The sequence below is a fragment of the Apus apus genome, chromosome 7 (assembly GCF_020740795.1).
Source record: "Apus apus isolate bApuApu2 chromosome 7, bApuApu2.pri.cur, whole genome shotgun sequence".
Lineage (NCBI taxonomy): Eukaryota > Metazoa > Chordata > Aves > Apodiformes > Apodidae > Apus > Apus apus.
The window spans coordinates 16,819,710-16,839,845 of NC_067288.1; the positions used below are offsets into that span (position 1 = coordinate 16,819,710).

A 20,136-nucleotide genomic window follows, 5' to 3' on the forward strand; every position below is an offset into this window, starting at 1 on the left:
AAAACCCCAAAACAACAACCCACAAAGCTATTTGTTATCCATCTCCTTGTATATTTTGTGTTTAAAAAAGTGACTTATTTTATAAATAGATTTTGTGACTACTCTAATTTGAAGCCAACCTTGATACCTCTAGATAAGAGACCAGCCCTCTGGGATAGAAGGAGAGGGCAGCTGTTTTAGAAATCAGCTGAAGGACAATATGAACCATTTCACATATATTACAGTCACATTGTCTTACTTCACCATTTCCTAATTATACACTGAATCTAAGCCAATTTGGAAATGTTGAGTTCTTTCTCTGAGTAACCTAAGCCCTAAGTCACATGAACAGAGGAAACACTGAAAGGGCTGAGATAAGTCACATGCCTGTGTTTATTTAGTACAGTAACTTGCAAGTAAAAATATCCCTTTTCCTTAGACTGATTTCAAGTGTATTACACTTACAAAGACAGTTAAAGCTTTTGAAAATTGTCTCCCAGTAATGCAGTTCCTCCTCCTCTACTGAAAGAATCAGGTGTAGAGGTACACACAGCACTGTCCAAGCAAGGGCAATGCTGGTGAAGGAAGACAGTGCTGGCGACTGAGTGTAGTTGTATGGATATATTGATACAAAAAGTGTCCCTGGGTTAAGGGCTGCAGATGAATACAACAGCCAGTAGGACTGTTGATGGTTCCATCTGTGGTGCACAAACCTCACCAACTAGAAAGCAGATAGAAAAGCAGAAAGTAATTATTTCCTTTTACAATATCCCTAATACTGTATCGTCTCTGCCCATCTGTTGTCCTGTGGGCATATGATTGTCAGTGGTTAGGAAACATGCAAGGCCTCCAAAGAAAGCAAAGGCAGAACTTCTAAAAGCTTCTCTAAGAGCATAATGAAGCCCATAGCCATTTATAAAATATATATGCAAAGTTGATTTTTTTTTTTTTTACACAGGATTATGCTACTAACCCCCAGATGCTCCCTGCAAGAAACTAACATGCACTGAGAACTTTTAAACAGGTACTGAAGAGCAACCTTTTGCACCCCTTCTCTTCCAAAAAAGAAAGAAAGGAACAAAAATCCTAATGGTTCTTAATGGGTAAGAAAAAAGTCAGTATTTTCAGAAATTACCTCTTAATTCAGGGGGTTGGTTTTTTTTCACTCCCTAATTTTTTACACTAAAGTACGAAATCCTATAAAGAAACCCATGAAAAAAATAGAGTATTAAAGAACTGTCTAAAAATATGACAAAAGAGATAATTTCTTTAATCTGTGATTGCATCCTGTCCTCTTAGGGATATTTCTATATTGCTTATTTAGTAAGATGTGTATTGGTCCAGAAATAGACAAATGTATTATGCTTTTCTAGTAATGCTTATATAAATTCATTATTCTATGATTGAGAAAAGAGGTTGAAAGCAACATTTAAATTAATATAATTTGAAAAATTTAGGAATGCAAAACCTACAAAAAATAATAGCTCTTAAAAATTAATTGTCATAAACATGAATATATTTTATTTTTTAAAAGTAGGTAATATTAAAATTTCATTTAATATGTTCAGTCCCATTTTTCAGTGGAACATGGTGTTACATTATTTAATTGGTAAAGACCAAGTAAATATTTGACAACTTTGACATTTTGTAGCCTAGCTTATTTATAGATGGCTGTAATGTTTTGATCATTAGGCTCAAGAGAAAAAATAAGATCAGAGTGTTCTCGTTGCTTAATTTACTGAAACATTTACAGGTATGAAACAAATCTGTGAAGTTGCTAGGTACTGCAAAAGGGGAAAGTTAATTAGCTATCAGTACTACAAAAGATGCTGTCTGAATTGAGGACAGAGAAGGATTCATTAGTTGCCTAATTAAATGATTTAAGGTCAAGCTTGTGTGCATTACTGATTTAGCGCTACAATTTACTACAATTTGAAATGACAGAAGAATTGAGTGCACTTCCATTAACAAAAGCACTACATGGAAACTATCAAAAGCACATGATACTTGTTTTTTTTGTTGTTGTGTCACTATCAAGCTAAAAATCACATTTCTGTCTGTAAATATTCAGGGACTTGTTAAAAATACCATCTTGAGAATGAAGTTCATATTATTAATAATGTTTGTGCATATTTGGACACAATTTCATTGTATAAGTTGTAGGGAGTAAAGCTGAAGTTTTGGAAACTGACAGATCATCTCAGCATATGAACAGTTCTATTTGAATATACCTGATTTCACACAACTCTTCATTAAATTAAGCCTACTTGAAGCGTAGATTTTGTTATTTGATAGAAACCAGTAGAGGTAATTACAGGCTGTGAGATGTTAAGTACAACGTGTGAAATTAGATAAGAATTGATAAGAAAGGCATGGAGAACAAAATGTAAAACTTCATTAAAACATTGGATAATGGAGTGTTCCCTTTCTCTTTCTTCCATTCAAAGAGAGAGAGATTAGAATTGCAAAAAGTATAACATGGCTGACTGGAGATATGGACCATGCTTTGTACTAGGAACAAACTAGGTTTCTTTTCAGCCTAGACTGAAGAGGCTATGATAGAAGTCAGTAAAATCATGAGAGGCATGGAGAAAGTGACCAAGGGATGATGACTGATGGTCTTTCATAATACAAGATGTTGCTGGCATCACATGAGCTTGCCAAACAAACAAAAGGAGTACACAAGTATTGCGTTGCACAATAGGTAGCAGGATGATGGTGCATAGTGCCTGTGGACAGGAGAGCTGCCCCAAGTGCCCCGTTTCAAAGAATAACAGGGCAAATTGGCTGTTGAAAAACTGAGGCTACTAAAAATAATTATAATACCCCTGGCTGTAGAAATGGAGCCATAAACCCAAGAAAAGATGGTGCAAAGGATGAAATATGGCTTCTTCATGATCTTGCCCACATCCTTGCTGTCCTCTGGTATTAAATTAACAATTTAATTGGTTCTTTAACGGTTAATGATATTTAAGTTCTTGTAACATGCTCCTGTCAGGAAGCAAACAGGAGCATAGGTTGCCTTTTTATGACTTTGGAACCAGGAATGTTATACTGTAAAGATTTACAGCAGGTAAGACTGTCTGTTTTGTTCCGTTTAAGCGAAGATGAGAAAACTAATGTTTGCAACGTGAGAGCAGGGTTGCTGGCACAACACCGTGTGCTGGGCAGGGCCTTGCGGGCCCTTCGCCGCCGCAGAGGGTCCTGCCGGAGGGGCCGAGCAGGCTTCGCCCCACCTCGACGGGAGGTTTGCAGCCGCCCGGCCCCTCAGCAGCGCTCAGCCCCGGGCCCCCCCCCCGCCCCGCCGGGCCCCCCCCCCCGCCCCGCCGGGCCCCCCCCCCGCCCCGCCGGGCCCCCCCCCGCCCCGCCGCCCCTACCTGCGCGGCCCCGTGGCCCCGTCGCGTCCCTGGCGCGGTTGCCGTGGCAACGGGCGGGGCGGGACGGACGCTTCCGCCGGGCAGCCCGCGCTCTGCTGCGGAGCCCGCCCCGCCGGGGAGCGCGGCCCTGCGGCTGAAAACTACCCGTCCCAGCATGCCGTGCGCGGGGGGCTCGCCGCGCCTGCAGCCAGCGCGGAGCGGAGCGTGATGGGGCCTGTAGGCGGCAGCGGCCTCTGCAGACCAGCCCCGCCGCCAGCCCCGGCATCGCCTCGCTACCAGATGCCGGGCAGTGCTAGGGCCTCTCCAGCTAGGAAGGAGGTTGAGGTGATGAACATTCGTATTTAGTATTTTTTATGCATAAAAGTAGTTTAGTTTGCTTTGCTGCAAGGTAAAACACGGGAGCACCCAGTGCTGGTCCTTGGTGGCAGTTCAAGGTAGGCAGGAGGGATCCTTGCTGTCTTCCATGTATCTCTCTCCAGCCCGGAGGTTCCCTCTGCTCTCCTCGGTTTTGCCTTGTCCTGATGTTGCCTTCTCGTCGCACAGCAGTCAGTGCCCACACGGCTACTGCCGCAGCCCCGGCAGCCGCCGGGCGGATGCAGGGACCACAGCCCAGGCGTTGTCTCGGGCCCCGCCTCCCTTCAGGCAGCAAAGGGATAATTTCCCGGTGTGGGGAAACTGCCCCGGACCCAGGGCAGCAGGGCGGTTCTTTGAAGTCCCTTCAATAACTTTAATAGCTCGATTGCATGCAAGTAGAGCGTCTCAAGCATGTCAGTCATTCCGCTCAGTTCTGTGCCACTGACCGGCCTTCAGAACTACAGTTCTGTCACCAGAAAGAGGGTTCCTTTATTACAGGTGGGGCACAGCGAGTTACAGCAGAAGCTTTACCTTTTTTTCTCCTGATGCCGAAGCCTAAGTGAGTAAATCTCGAGGCAGCGCTCCCGCTCTGTAGGAAGTACACACAGCACAGACTCAGGGGCGGCACGGGGGAGATGTGAAACGGAGCAGAGGCCGCGGTGTGCGGGTCCCGGTGTGCGGGTCCCGGTGTGCGGGTCCCGGTGTGCGGGTCCCGGCACGGCCCGGCGGCTGGGGCGGGCTGGCGGAGCCCCCCGCCCTGCCTCTGCGGAGCTGCCCGGCGGGAGGGCCCGGGAGCGGCGGCGGGAGCGGGGGGACCCGGCGGGAGGGCCCGGGAGCGGCGGCGTGGCCGGCGGCAGCGGGTCCGGGCTCCGCGCTCCCACGGCAGAGCCCGCGGGGCGGCAGAGCCCCCGGTGCCGCCGCTGCCCGGGCCGGGAGCGGCAGGAGCTCGCCGGCAGTGGCCGGCCCGGCTGGCAGGTAAAAGGCCGCGGCCTTTCCCGTCAGAGCGCGGAGCGGAGAGCGCGGAGCGGAGGGCGCGCCCCGGCCTCCAGCCCTTGGCTCGGGGGTGCCCGGGAGGGCAGGGCCTGTCCCGCTCCGCCGGGGCTGCGGGCGAGGCTGCCGGGGAGCGGCCGGTGTCCCGGGGAGCGGCCGGTGTCCCGGGGAGGGGCGGCCCCCGCCGGTGCCGGTGCGAGCTGCGCGGCTGCGGGCGCGGGGGTTACGGGTTTGCGGTGGCTGGGCGGGCAGCAAGAGGCGCTGCGGGCAAGACCGGCTGCGGAGCAGGGTCATGAGGAAATGCTCCGTGTTTGTTATGTTTGTATGGAACATCTTCTCAAGCCGATGCTATCTGCGGTACCGTGAGGTCAAATAGGTTTTGTGTTTTGTGTTTGTTTGTTTTAACCAAACACGTGCAGGAATACTGCAGCGTCAGAGCAGGGCTACAGTGAGAAATGACTGCTCAGCTGTGAGGAAGGTGAGTGGGAACTGTGGCATTTTGTGCCCTGCAGGACAGCGGAGACCTGGTGAAAGAAGGAGCTGAATTTTTTTTAAAGATTATTTGTGGGTCTGTTCTTAGTGTTAAGCTGCTGATTTAAGACTTGCCTTGTTCTCTCGGGACAGTTGGGGAAATTGCAAGTCCTGAACTGTATCCGAAAGCAGACTTGTGTTCTGGTGTGTGCACTGGCTGCTTGAGGAGAGGGGATGTCATCTATGCATGTTTGACAATTATTATTTATGATGATTTTTTCAGTTGAGTTATATAAGAAGCTTTTCTTATACGAATTAAAAATAATTTGTCTGACGTGGTGCTTCTTTGAATTTATTCACAACCTACCCTCTTAATGTTAACAATCTTTTATCTGAAATAAAGATTCTTGGCTACCTCTTAAGTAGTCCATTGAATTAGCAACAGATTAATGTCTAAACATGTTGGATAATATAGAGTGTGGCATCTCAAACTGTGTCTACAGGGTTCTTTTCTAAACCTTCCTCTCATACATCTGAACTGTCAGCCTCTGTCCTGGTTTGAGCTTTCTTCAAAAGCTCACTGAAATAAAAAAAAATCAGCAAAAGAAAAACTGGCTTCATCCTGGCTCAAACCAGGACAGCCTCTTTGGCTAATCACAATGCCTGGCTACAATTACCTTTTGTTCTTTTTTTTTGTCTGGTTCATGATCACGTTAGGTTTGCATTCAGCCTTTTATGGATGTAAAAAAAGATACAATCTTGCTAAAGGACAAGCTCTACTGCACTCAGGTAATTTATCTGAATTGCAATTTGGCTGGGCCTCCATTTCCAAAAGCAAAGGGTGCTATACTAATGTCTAAGAAAAATGCTGTCTGTCTTGAAAATTCCTTTTCTTTCAAGGATTGGACAGCAGACTGACAGACAGGGAAAATACAAGCTACAGAAGTAGGGAAGTTTTCCGGAAGAGTGAACACTCATGAGAGGCTTTTGGTACCCTTCTGGACATACAAGGAAATGAGTCAGGATGTCTTGCATATATGATGTTGGCAAGTGAGTGAGGAAGAAGTACTCAGCAAGTGAGTCCATAATTCCACAGGAACAGAAGTGCCAATATTAAATAAATGTCCTGACAGCCTATCTGCAAATTTAAGAGTTTGCCCGAACTTTTATTTGGGGTTCTGCAGAACATGTGCAATATTATGAAGAAGGTCTTAAATTCAGCATAATGTGCCTTTCACAGAAGATAAATATCTTTGGAGTCCAGGTTGTCAGTGCAGACTGATCTGATGCTGCTGTCTTGATGTTTGCATGTTTTCCAACTGACATGGACTTATTTTCATTTCAGAAATGGAAAATCCTGAGGTGGCTGTGAGCAGCTGCAGTGCTCACAACGATGAAAATCTTTGCAGCTACAAACAACACCTGCCAGTATCACAGGAGGGGCTTTTGGAAGACCAGCTTAGAAGGAAGTTAAAATTCTTCTTCATGAACCCATGTGAGAAATTTTGGGCCCGGGGCAGGAAACCTTGGAAACTTGGCATTCAGCTACTGAAAATAGCAATGGTTACTATTCAGGTGAGTAACTAGGGAAGCAGTGACTCTTCTTAGCCCATGGGAATTCATATATGGAGTGCAGGTGACAAATGCTATCCTTGGTATGATGCAGAGACAGGGAGAAGATGGACAGCAAAACTGTTTTATTTGCATATGTGCAGCTTAGGTCTGAGATGGCATAATTTTCTCTTAAAACTATTAACTGAAAGATAGCTTTCCTAAGAGCGGAGTTGAAAGGAACCATGTTTAAGGGCTTCACTTTTTACTTTACCTTTCCCCCCCCAACTTTGTTTTTTTAATCCCCCAAGGGGTGGTAGCCTTATACATCTGTTCCCTCCAATACCTTCACTCTGAGTGTGTTTCTGTTTGAAGGAAGGAACAGTCACTTGTGTTTCAATATTACAGTGATAAGAAGTGAAGTCAGTAGCATTTTCATTACGTTTGTTTGTGTCTTGTGTGTGGTATGCAAAGTTTTGTATTGAAAAAAACTGAAATTTTGCCCCACTCTTACTCTCCCCCAGCCTTGCACCATAGATTTCATAAAACACATCTGCTGCCTAAAATGCAACTGTTTTTCTCAAAGTTCTGTGGTTAAGGAGGAGGAAGGTCTTTCATAAAATCTTAGTAACACCTCAGATGATGATCCTGCAGAGTTGCCCACATGTGAATTACATTTATGGTGCTGTCAGTGCTATTACAGTACAAGTATGGAGAATGTTTTCCATGGTTGCATGGATGATGGGACAAAGTGCAGAAGGAATAATAATTCTGCTATACATATGGTGGTAAGTTTGTGTCCCTTACTTACCGCTTCAGTTAGAAATGTATCATAATCGCCTGATCTTTGTCTGTCCTATTTTGCAATTAAAAATCAAATTTGATGGTGGAAGAACCTAAATAAGAAACAAATGCTGATTTAGCCTTTTCAGAGAAAATCTGCTGTTAGGTGATTCAGTCTTAACACTATTGATTTGCTGTTGTGTTCCTGTGTCCCTGGAATGCTGAGCTTGCCCACAGAGCATTTTAGTATCTCTGTAACTGAGTTATCCTTAAAAAACCTACATATCCAATTTGCATCATGGCCATAAAACTCATCTGTAGATTAGTGATTCAGACTTATGTCTGATGAGTTTCTTCACAATACTCCTGACACTAGATTTGAAACAATAGTCACTAAAGAGAATAGCGAGCTCCCACAAACAATACATCACATTCTTCTGGAAACCTTTTCTAGCCTGGACAGTAGCTAGCAGTGTTATATGCTATCTTTTCATGAACAATTGCAATATGTATTTTTAACAGCTTTAGAGGTTATCCTATTACCAGCACAGTTTTGCTCAGCTATTCTCAAAGCACCTTTCACCCAAACATTTGGGAGAGATGTTTGTTCTTCTCAGTTGTCCTCAATTTGCCTTTTGTGTGCTGGAGTAAGAACTACAAAGTGGAGTCTGGTGAGTCCCGTCCTGCCTTTTTGCTGAGATACACTGATATTCCCCAAGGCAAGCCATATTAATGTCAGGCTGAACTAACAAAGCATGTGTAACTGTATATGGGTAGCTTGAATTTGAGATAGTATCCTTTTCTTTGTAAAAAATCTGAGTCCTTGGCCAAGATGCTGGTAAACACGTTAAAAAACCCACATTATTAAAACTTGTTGTTTCCTAAAGTCAAGCTGTCTATTGACCAGCTGTGAAATGGAGCAGCCTGCGTGTAAGTGCGGTGCCTACCAGTGTACTGGAAGTTGCTGTTTGCAGGACAGGATTTGTGTTTTAATGCAGAAGCCAACTCTTTGAACAGGAAATAAAACATGTCTTTTTCAGCTGGTGGTTTTTGGATTGAGCAATCAAATGGTGGTTGCCTTCAAAGAAGAGAACACTGTTGCATTCAAACATCTCTTCCTGAAAGGATACATGGACAGAATGGATGATACCTATGCTGTATACACCCAAACAGATGTCTACGACCAGATATTCTTTGCAATAAACCAGGTAAGGACTGTTGCTGCAATGCATACAATATATATGTTCTTTTCCTTGGTACCTTTTCTTCTTCCACCTTCCCTGATGGTATCTGAAATTGAACTTCTGTGCCAGTTGCTAAAGAGTAGAATGTTGACTCATTCGGGTTTTCTGTCATTCAGAGCATTGTATGTGGGGTGACATCCTTAAGGGTAATCAATATAATTTATTCTGCACTAAATGCAGGCCTTGGATTTGAGCCAGAGTGCTTTGAAAATTTATAGTAAGGACTGTAAAGACAAAAAACAAAACAAAACAAAAAAGGCAAAAATATATTTAGATCCAGATCCTGCACTTACTGTTTTTGTCAAATACCTTAAAGTATTTGGGAACTCAGCTGTAGTGTGGTGTAGGTTTCCAAGTTCTTTTGGTGACCTTTTTAAATAAAAAAAATGACCATTTTAAAATTAAAAAAAAAGGGTTCTGGCACAGATCCAAACACTTCTGTGGGGTTTTTTTTTGTTATTTTTTTTTTCAGAGACTAACAGTTTGGTGCTATCTAATGGTTTGTCTGTTTGTTCTGAACTTTAGTACTTACAGCTGCCCAACATTTCAGTTGGAAACCATGCTTACGAGAAGAGGGGAGCAGAAGAGACAGCTCTGGCTGTGTGTCAGCAGTTTTACAAGCGAGGAACCATCTCTCCTGGAAATGACACCTTTGATATAGACCCAGAAATTGTGACTGGTAATGAACCTAATCTATTGTATAAGTTCTTTGGGAGGGGGGACCCTACCTTTATGATTAATTCTTGCAAACATCTGGTATTCTATAGTGCTATCCAATTATCTTTATTGAACTTACTACCAACTGAAACTGGCAAGAAAATTATCACAGAATCATATAGTAGAATCATAGAATGGTTAAGGTTGGAAGGACCTCAGAGATCATCTAGTTCCAACTCCCCTGCACGCTTAGAGCCCCATCCAACTTGGCCTTGAACACTTCCAGGGATGGGGCAGCCACAGTTTCTCTGGGCAACCTGTGCCAGTGTCTCACCACCTTCACACTAAAAAATTTCTTCCTACTGTCTAACCTAAATCTCCTCTCCTCCAGTTTTAATCCATTACCCCTTGTCTTCTCACTACAAGCCCTTTTAAGGAGTCCCTCCCCAGCTTTCCTGTAGGCCCCCTTCAGATACTGGAAGGCTGCTATGAGGTCTCCCCAGAGCCTTTTCTTCTCCAGGCTGAACAACCCCGACTCTCTCAGCCTGTCTTCATAGTACAGGTGCTCCAGCCCTCCTGATACCAAAGCTGTTCCTGCCACCTCGTTCAAAGCTGTGGAGCTCCCTAATTAATTTAGCAAATTTTTAAAATCAGCAGATGGATTTACATGGGGTAGTCTGATTAGTAGTGGTATTGTTCAGTGCTGTGCTGGTTTGGAGCAGCTGCAGAGCAAGGTGAACTGCATGACGATCACCAGTGCCTGCTCTCCCTGGCTGGGGAGCTCACTGCAGCACCCTGTGTAACTAACCTCTAGCCCTCACCTCCAAGTTAACAGTCCTTCATATCTACTGCCACAAAACAAGCAATGAGCTATTTGCACTGGTGACCATCTGATTCCCTATGAATTCATGATGAATAACGTGGCTGGGTCACAGAAGCCAGTTACTTTGTCAGCCAACTTCCCAAGTGACCTCTGGTTTAAGCGTGTTATCTTCCCTGGTGTAGCCAACAGCTCTTTCCAGCCTGGGGAGTGGGAGAGGCAGATTACAGCTAAAGGGCATGATAACCCATGAGATACTGTTGTGAGCACTTATCCCTTGCAGACTGCTTGTACGTTCAGCCCATGACGCCGTTAGACAACACGACGGTGGGAAAGCACAATTTGAATTTCACTCTGGATTTCCACAGGTGAGGAGGAATCAGCACCTCCTGTCTTGGGGTACTGGGGCATCCCTGTGAAAAGCTAAGACAAGGCTCTCTTGCAGGCTGGTGACGGTGCGGCTCATGTTCAATCTGAAGGCGATCAACCTCCAGACCGTCCGTCACCACGAGCTCCCCGACTGTTACGATTTCACCCTGACGGTACGTGGGAGCCTGCACGGGGCTGTCTGCTCAAAACAAGAGATTGTTCATGCTGGTCTACCATGCACAGTCAGTGCAGATGTTTTCTGAAGAGTGCTGGGCACCACTGACTGGTCCCCAGTGGTGCCTGGATGACTCTGTCATGGCTTAGAGTACCCTGTACAGTTGAGTCTGTGGGAGATTAAGCTTTGAGTACTAGTGATGTTGTCCTGAAGCACTTATTTGGCTTTCCAGCCTTTTGTGCTCTAATCTATCTGAAGGATAACAAAAGCACAAACCTCATCTTTTCAGAGAGATGCTTCTAAGAAAGGTTGTTTTCAGATCAGAGAGGAATGAGGCTGTAGTTGAAAAGAATCACCTAGTAGCTAGCTGATCAAGCAATTTGTGGCAAACACGCTTCACCAGATTTATCTTTCATTTTGACAGCATTTATTTGAATAAACTGGAATTATGTTAAGCTTAAACAAGTTTCATGACTTTTCCCCTAGGAAAATTACTCTGAATCATTATGTAGGCTTAGCAAAACAGTGAGCTACAAATGTAATTGTTTAACTTTAAAAAGACATGCATGTTTTGTTTTGTTTTGTTGGTTTTTTTGTTAATACAGATAGTGTTTGATAATAAAGCCCATAGTGGAAGAATTAAAATAAGTCTAGACAACGACATAGCGATCAGGGAGTGTAAAGACTGGCATGTTTCTGGATCAAGTAAGTGACATAAATATGTTCAAATTTTCATGCTAAACTTTTGCCACACCAGCACAATGTTTATTAACCTTTTTCTTTGTGAAAAGATGAGGCATTATTGACATACATTCTCTACCGAGTGTGCTCTAAATCCTGATTTTCTAAGGAACTGTTCTTCAACCTCTGATCTGAAATCCTGGGAACCCAGCCATACCATTACTTTCCTTAGTAGTTCTCAAACCTTGCACCATTGATATCTTCAAACCCAAATTTGTCCACACCTCACTGTGTGTCCTTCTAGCTTTGGCTACTGAGCTTACACTGCTCATCACTTAAGGTAGGGCTGTCAGCCACTCTTCCAGCACCAGGCAACAGAAGGACACATGATACTGGTGGAAAGTTGAAACTGATTCACTCTTATTTCAGGACTTAGCACCAGGAAAGATAAGGAAGCACTTGTTACCAAGGCTTGCTGGAGTGGAATGGCTAGAAGCACTTCTTACTGCTGCTTAAATGTTGTTTGGTGTGTATTTGGGTGTAACTGAGATGCACAGCATGGTTAAATAATCTGTCTTAAATAATTGCAAGCGCACCCTTTGTTGGCAGCTCTTGGATCTGGACAAAACATTGTCCGAGATCTTTTGTGATTAGAGAAAATAATCTCTCGAAAATTCAGAAGCTTTCTGGGACTATAACTTCCACCTTTTTTCTTTTTTTTTTTTCTTTTTGCTGAGGTGAGCAATAGTATTGAGTCCATTTTTCTGCTTTGTCACTTACTTTCCCCTTTGCTAGGCCTATAGCAGGAAATGAAGAGCTGGTTGTGGAAAAAGTTGTGGTTTTTTTTTTTTAAAGCTCTAAATCGGAATGAATTTGGGGGAATTTAATGAAGTGCATCACAGAGTACAAAACACACCCCTTACACAAACACACTTTACACTAAACGCTCTGTCTCCTGGCTTTGCTGCTGGCCTGCACATGCTCACCAGGTGGCATTCGACCTCCAACTGGCTGCTGGTGCTCGATGCTGAGACCAGGCTGCTGCCATCACCCCCGTTTGATCCCTGTGTAGATCGCCTCTATAACAGGTTTCAAAATCATCGCCTGGAGTGCCCTGTGTTATTTTCTGGAAGCCAAGGAAAAAGAGAAAAGTACTAACTGCAGCTGGACAGTGACAAGTTGTTGCTGATTGGGACTACACTGCAAAACCAACTTAAGTGGCAGCAATTGATGTGCTAGTGCCTGTGGTATAAGCAAGGAGGAGGGCTGTCTGTGAGTAGTGCAGTCTGTGACGTCAACTAGAACTCCAGTATCCCATTTTGGAGAACTGCTGCATCTTCTTGCAAAATTAACATTAATTTGTTTCAATTTATTTCTCAAACAATCACTCTTAGCGTTAAAAATCCAATCCTTATACCAACTTGTCTAGTTTCAGCTGTAGGATATGTATAAAAACAAAAAAAAAGAGATCTAGTGGTAGATGTGGTGCAAAATTTGACCTTCATTGATCAAGAATGAATTTTAGTAACGTAAGAGACAGAGAACTCATGTCTAGCTCAATGTTGGTCTTGGCTACCTGAGCAGCAGTGCAGATTATCTGTGCTGCTCTAGGACAGAAAATCTATCTGATAGTCAAATACTGGTCTGGAAGAGAAGATACATCCTGTATAAAGTTCCTGGGATTTTTTTATATATTTTTTTTTTTACAAGTTCTGTCTCTCGAAAGACCATTTCAGTGCTTGTAAAATGGACAGCTCCCACCCCTGATTTTGCAGGGCTGTAAGAAGCACTAACGCTCTGGTACAGTTTTGATGTGGTATCAACCTTTCTAGATTAACTGAAGTGTTACCTATATAGCAGATGCACTTGTATCTCTCATTAAAATATGTCAGATAAACTTTTTGTGGGAAAAATGCTATGATTTTTTTAAATTCCATTGTATAAACATAGTTAACATCAAAACTTGATTCTTACTTCAATACTCAAGATAGTCAGCAAGATGAAATGCATCTAATTATAATAATGTACATTTTTGTTGCAGTACAGAAGAACACTCATTACATGATGGTCTTTGATGCTTTTGTTATATTGACTTGTCTGGCCTCATTGATCCTTTGCACACGATCAGTGATTAAAGGAATTCATCTCCAAAGGGTGGGTGTAACTCCTTCCTTGGAAAGGCTTAATGTCTTATATAAGTCTGATTAACTTTTTTCTTTCTTCCTTTCCCCTAGGAATTTGTAAGCTTTTTCCTATACTATTATAAGAAAGAAGTATCTTTCAGTGATCAAATGGAATTTGTCAATGGATGGTATATTCTGATTATGGTTAGTGATGTCTTAACTATTGTTGGATCGACTCTAAAAATGGAGATACAAGCCAAGGTGAGCTTTTTGCACTGTTATGTGGAAGCAAAGCTCATTGTTTCTGTCCCATCTAGGTTTAAATCTCTTGGAGGACTTTAGGCTGGCTGTACTTGAGTCTGTGTGGCATGAAATTTTAAGACTATCTTTTCCTCTGGAATTATAACAGAGATGTGTTGTTTCCAGTTGCAAGATTTTATTAAAAACTCCAAATATCAATAGATATTATAGTTCTAATATTATTTGCTCCTTTACAACTCCAAGGAATAAAATGAACTTGATCTCTGAAAGGCAAAGACTGTTGACTGCCTCTCTTCCCCATTTAGAGCCTCTTACATTTGCCTATTTGATGGATTTTTTTTTTTAAACTTAGCATTTAACTTTCTGTTGCCCATCTAACAAGTGTTTAACTAGCACAGGGACTCTCTCAAACATCACTTTGCTGCTTTCCCAGCTTCTGGTTTCCAGCATGTAAATAACAATAATCCACAGCCAGATTCTAGGCCAGTATGTATAGACGGAAAAAACAGTGAAGTGCCAATAAAATATAAATGAAGTTCCGGTTAGAATTAATTAGAAGCTCATTAGTCTTCTCCTTGATAGCTTTCTACACCTCACAGTTCCCAGCTACCTAACAAGATCCCCCTTAGTATTTATCTGAGCTCTGCTGACAAGTCGTTATTTTGTAAAAACTGCTTTGCCTACATCCTGGCATCTCTTTGCTCTGCAGTTCTAAAGTCACGTCTACATTGTCCGTTGGGATGCAGTGGAGAGATTCTCAGGCTGCTCTGGAGAATTTGTAATGCAGATTCCAGAAGTAGTTGCCACAGGTCTGGAAACAGTGTGAAAATGTTTGCAATGCCACTCTGCAGGCCTTAGTGAGCCAGGTACAGAGGGGCTGTCCCTGCCCCTGCAGTGCAGCTGCCCTCTTGGCCTCACAAACGAAGCTTGTCTTGTCAGAATCTGTTTTCCAGACAGCCCTATGTGAAGGTGTGTGGAATGAATTGCACCTGAACCTGCCCTTGCTTTTTGGTGGGACTGTGCTCTCTAACGGAGCATATTGCTCCAAACTCATTTTTAATGGCAGAGATTGCCAAGGTAAACAATGTTTCTTAACAGATCTTTGTAGTAATTAGAGTATTAATTTAGAACCTGTCAGTTGTTACAATACTTGATTTCTTTCTTTTTTTCTTGCTATTTTTAGAGTCTGACAAGTTACGATGTCTGTAGCATTCTCCTAGGAACATCCACTATGCTGGTGTGGCTTGGAGTCATTCGCTACCTGGGGTTCTTTCAGAAGTATAATGTAAGGATCTCCTGGGATCTTTGTGCTGTTGGTATTTATTATGTTTGTTGCTATAAGAGAACTGGAGGAAATTCCTGGTTGAATTCTAACTGTTTGCATTGCTTTGTGCAGCTTCTCATCCTAACACTGCGAGCAGCATTACCCAATGTAATGAGGTTCTGCTGTTGTGCTGCTATGATCTACCTGGGCTATTGTTTCTGTGGATGGATTGTACTGGGACCATACCATGTGAAGGTAATACACTTAACATGAAAAAAGACAACTTGGATAATAGAATGGATTACAAAGAAAAGAGAGATTACTAGTGTTGTCTTCTAAGTTTCCATGTCAAGGCTTCCCTTAATATAAAAATAGTGCATCTTCACCATGATGCTGCTCTGTCTGGGGAGTCTGTCTTCTATGACTCAATCAGACCTTCCTTGAGTTATGAAAGCTCTGAGTCAGGAGTGGAAGCTGCTGTGACTCCCAGTCACATGCTGGTATTTTGAGAAATAATTTTCATCTTGCAGAACACCAGTGTCAGCCTAAAGCCTTGGAGACTTTATCCTTATTCTACTGAAAAGTGAAATTTGCTTGTTTGACTTGAATGTTTATGTGCACAAGAGGTGACAAACTTTGCTCTTTCCTCAAATGTTTTACTGTGTACTCTTTGTCATACATCAGCTGTGTATCTTCTTCATGTTATGCTCAGTCTTTGGATCCAAGCAGAACAGCAATGGATGTCCTTGTCTTCTTCCCTCCTCTCTAGTTTCGCTCTCTGAACATGGTTTCCGAATGCCTTTTTTCATTGATCAATGGAGATGACATGTTTGCCACCTTTGCAAAAATGCAGCAGAAAAGTTACTTGGTTTGGTTATTCAGTAGGATCTACCTTTACTCCTTCATCAGTCTGTTCATCTATATGGTGCTTAGTCTCTTCATTGCACTCATTACTGATACATATGAAACTGTCAAGGTAAGCATGGACTTTATTCATACTTTGGAATAAAAATCCAAGATTAGTGCTATCAAGACTCTCATCTCCCTTAATATTTTGACCTGCAGTGCACGCCAATTTAAAGAACAAATATAATGTCTACTTTTGAGGGTGTAATGTGATGATGAGAGGTTTAAATCCCTTCCTACTTTGTTTTTCTTACAAACTTACCTGATTTCCTGCTCCAGTGTAAGTGAAGTATCTACTAAAAAGCAGTCGTTTCATATTCGGTTCTGTGAAGCTTCTAATTTCAGACTGAAGCAATGTCTGAGAAGTGGTCTGGGAGGGCATTTGGGTTATTATATGTTTTAGCTGTGTTAAAAGTTTAACTAAATATCAATTTTTAGCACTACCAGCAAGATGGCTTCCCGGAGACAGAGCTTCAGAGATTCATATCACAGTGCAAAGACTTACCAAACTCTGGCAGGTACAGGTTAGAGGAGGAGAATTCTGCATCTCTTTTCTGTTGTTGTAAGGGTATGTACCTGTATTAAAATTATACATTAAGGTATATGCAAAAGCAACACACTGCAAAATCTCTGTGGTATAATGTTGTGAAGAGTACTTAATTTTGGGTGGGGAAGGGGGAAGAAACTTCCACAAAAATCCCAAACTCTTTCTAATGCTCTTCAGTGGAGTCCTTTAGCCATACCTCTGCAGTCAACACACTCCTTAGGAGGGATGAGGGAACTTGTGAATTAAGAATGACTTACCATATTAAAAATAGTGCAGACAGTTAGATAATGTGTATAGTAACTGGGGACCCTGCATGTGTAATATACAAGCATTAACATTTCCTGTAATCACTGCAATAGGCAGGACTTACAGAACTCATTCAGTATCTTCTTACGCACTTTTTAATTATAACTTGTGCAGTAGGGTTAGTGTCCTAATTTTAATGGTAGCAGGCCTGAAACTTAGGGAGAAAATCAGCTTGCCAAGGCTTTAAGAAAGCATGTGGTTTAAGCTACTACTACAGCACTTGGAAAAGCATTGCCTAACTTCCACTAAGGAGAGCCTAATGCTTCAGTTGTTTGAAGGTTTGTTTCTTCAGGAATACTGATTGCAGGATATGGGGTTTATATTTAACCCAGCTGGCAGCAGCTCTGAGTCCTGCTTGCTGAAGGGTCCCTTGGTGGGGGAGACTTAAAATATTTGCAGTTTGATTAAAAAGATCAAAGGTGTTTGCAGCTCCTTGGTATCGGGCTTTTATGGTGTAGTATATTGTTATATGCTAGATAGAGTATATTTATGAGAGGAAAGAGAAGGGAATGTATTTTGAAGCAGGGAGACAACAGAGCCTGCAAGGAGCCAGTCCCCAGTGGAGAGCTGCTGTTCTGACTGAGTGCCTTCCTGGAGATGAAAGTGTGGGGTGAAGCAGAGCAGGGCATCCTGTTCCTGGGTAAAGGGCACGGACATGTTAATGTTTCCTTTTCTGCACACGCCTCTCAGTTTAACTGTCGAGAAACCTAATGTGAAGGGATGTAATATTTTTCCCCACTGACTGTGAGGCAGGGATTAGGACTCTAGAAGAGCATTTGAAAAGGAAAACTTGCTTACTCTCAAGCAAGTTGTTCTTCAGGAGTATTGGGCAGCCAGCAGCACCCTGGACTTAAAGGGGGCTGTAGGTATTTAAGTGCCTTATTTTAGATCATTGTTTCCTAAAAGGATTATGCATTCCTGAATTACTTTATCCTAGTGCCAAATGTCTTGTTCCACATGCATGCCTCATGCCATGCATGGTAGTGTTACAAAATGTGTTTTTATCTGGAAATAGTGTGTTTCTTTCTCTAAAAGCTAGACCAGAGGCTGGCTTTGCAGTTATCTGGAAATATTAGACATTGCTTTATTAGCTATGCACTGTGGCCTTCTGGTTTTACTTTGAAACAGATGATCTGTAGGAATAAATAAATATCTTGATTGGGGTGTTGCATTAGCAGTTCTATGGCTTCAGGTCCATAAATAGTCATACGGTCCTACAGGATTTGCAAAGCTTCTCTTCTTTTACATGTTCAAAATGTTTCATGGTGGTTCATATCAGTTTCTTATCAGTGTGTGTCAAATTAGTAATGAAATAGTTCAGATGCATTTTTAAGGCTCCTTGTACAATGAAACTACTATTTTGATACATGCACCTGACAGCATTTTACCCTTCTCCTGTACAGGTTGTAGTGAACGTATTTAATGGATTGTGGGAGTGCATCATGGAGGCTATAAAGCAGCAGATGTTGCAAGAAATGGACAGTGGAGCAGGTGAAAAATCTACCTAAAGCTGGAATTTGCTTTTCTTCAAAAACAGTGTAAGCCTGTGGCAGTAGAAGCTTACGAGAAACTCCCAGTCCTTCTGATTAGGCACTTTCACTGCTAGTTCAGGGGTTTTGGGTCCTGGTGGTTTTAACAACTTTGATCTATTTGTTTCCTCAGTTAAATTGTGCTAGGATGAAAAGGGCATTAAAAAGCTGTCTGTGTTCAGAGACTTGGCTAGATTTTGTAAGTAGACTAGAAATGCAGTTACTTTCAACTCTTAAGTAGAAACAGTGTAAGACAACTGCAACTTTGAACAGCAACCTAGCCCTCAGTACTGCAGGCATTACCTAGTGATGACTGACCCATCACTGTATGAATGAAAGCTCACTCTAGAGTCCCCAGCATTTTTTGTTTATCTGCAATCAAAGTAAAAATAAACTAAACCTATGAAATTTGATGTAATTTGTTTCTGGAGGCATTACAGTGAATTACTGAACAAGCCATTCAAATATGGCTAAGAGCATAAACTAAGTATGTTTATAAACATAAGTACCACTTGATATAAGTGGCAGTCTCTTCTTAGAGAGGTCAGGGGTATGCCAGACCAGAACTGAAGACTGAGGGGTGAGTTGACTGGAGAAATGTTGAAGTTCTCCTATATCCAGTGCTGGGTAGGATCAGTTACAGTCCTCAACTTCACAGTGTGCTGACCTTATGCTTTTAAAGGAAAAGTCAGACAAAAGCACTTTCAAAATATCTATTTTTTTATTTGAAATCTTCCTCTGTTACACAAGTCTGTAAACCTTGTCTAAACTAAGTTAAATACACAGAAGGTATGTCTCTGAGAGTCATATCTCTGCATGTTTTAGAAACTGGATGTTTCCAACCTAATAACCTGGTACTGTCAGAGGATGGCTGAAACATTAGATCTTATAAAAGTTCAGTTTTGAAAACTTAGTTTATATACGTTGTTGATTGTGATACCATTTCATGGATTCCTTCTTTCCTATAGTCTGTTCACTCTGGGAGCAGAATAGAAAACCAAAGGGAAGTGTATTTTAGATAACTAGTATTTGTGAGCAGCATTCCTGTAGCTGTGTGTGATAATGTACAATGCTGTGCACGAAGGTGCAGGACACTGAACATGTTCTATCTGAATGTTTACACATTGTAAATGCATTACAATAAACACTTCCAGCTTCACTAAGTGTTGGGTGTGTCAGTATTCATCTTAAGAGTAAATATGTTGCTAGGTTAATACAGGAACTTTTCTATTTTTTTTTATAGCAATATGCAATTTCTGGCTTGAAGCAGTGTGTGGTGTGAACTTGCATTTATTTCCTGTACTAAAGATAGTTCCTGTGGACCCTTGTGAGCACCTTTTCCCAGTTGTTTAACAGCTTTTCAGAGTTTGCCTTAGAAAAAAATCAGCAAATTTTAAACCTTACACTGAAAATGCTCCTGTGCATTACATGAAGTTTGAATTCAGCAAAGGCAGACCAACCTCAAGGTGCAGGCAGAGCAGGTTATTCACAGTATCTGAAAGTTTTCTGTATTGAGGCCCTTGTCTTCCAAGAGTCACCTGAGATGGAAGAAGCCTTTTGAAGCTTTTCAAGGAGAAAAAGAAAGGCAGTCTTGCCTTGAAAAGCAGATATTAAGTGACCATGTGTTCTGTTGACACAGTAAACTCCTTATAGTTCTCTGACAACACACAATGTATGATGTGCATATCACTGTTGTACAAAAATAGTTTGTGCAAGGAATTCTGACAAGGATGGTAAGCACTTAAGATC

The 20,136-nt window shown here is 42.2% G+C and overlaps 2 protein-coding genes across 19 annotated transcripts in view; one reads left to right on the forward strand and one right to left on the reverse strand.

Annotated features, from left to right (window-relative positions):
- The window catches only part of DNAI3 (dynein axonemal intermediate chain 3), a 28,899-nt gene extending 25,520 nt beyond the window's left edge, over positions 1 to 3,379 (reverse strand). For 9 of the 10 annotated variants that reach the window (XM_051624999.1, XM_051625007.1, XM_051625000.1 and 6 more), the window contains exon 1: positions 3,357 to 3,379. The gene's annotated coding sequence lies outside the window, so the exon portion shown is untranslated. The remainder of the gene's footprint in view (positions 1 to 3,356) is intronic. The other variant, XM_051625002.1, reaches the window with a different exon arrangement.
- Positions 945 to 19,536, forward strand: MCOLN3 (mucolipin TRP cation channel 3). Of its 9 annotated transcripts, XM_051625010.1 has the most exons (15): positions 4,213 to 4,269; positions 5,120 to 5,178; positions 6,517 to 6,746; positions 8,546 to 8,713; positions 9,275 to 9,428; positions 10,510 to 10,594; positions 10,672 to 10,768; positions 11,376 to 11,475; positions 13,493 to 13,605; positions 13,686 to 13,835; positions 15,019 to 15,120; positions 15,232 to 15,354; positions 15,869 to 16,075; positions 16,444 to 16,573; positions 18,262 to 19,536. In XM_051625010.1, the coding sequence occupies exons 3-15, from the start codon at positions 6,519 to 6,521 to the stop codon at positions 18,279 to 18,281; spliced, it is 1,677 nt and encodes a 558-aa protein (XP_051480970.1). In that variant the 5' UTR covers positions 4,213 to 4,269; positions 5,120 to 5,178; positions 6,517 to 6,518; the 3' UTR covers positions 18,282 to 19,536. The 9 variants fall into 9 exon arrangements, with proteins under 9 accessions (XP_051480968.1, XP_051480976.1, XP_051480975.1 ...); XM_051625008.1 differs by lacking the exons at positions 4,213 to 4,269; positions 5,120 to 5,178 and adding an exon at positions 945 to 1,082; XM_051625015.1 differs by lacking the exons at positions 4,213 to 4,269; positions 5,120 to 5,178 and adding an exon at positions 3,602 to 3,680.
- Positions 19,537 to 20,136: the final 600 nt, after the last annotated feature.

Excerpts from the sequence above, each read along its gene's own strand:
- MCOLN3 (XM_051625008.1), top strand. Across the intron at positions 10,769-11,375 it reads GTTACGATTTCACCCTGACG|ATAGTGTTTGATAATAAAGC; the intron begins GTACGTGGGAGC and ends TTGTTAATACAG. Across the intron at positions 11,476-13,492 it reads CTGGCATGTTTCTGGATCAA|TACAGAAGAACACTCATTAC; the intron begins GTAAGTGACATA and ends TTTTTGTTGCAG.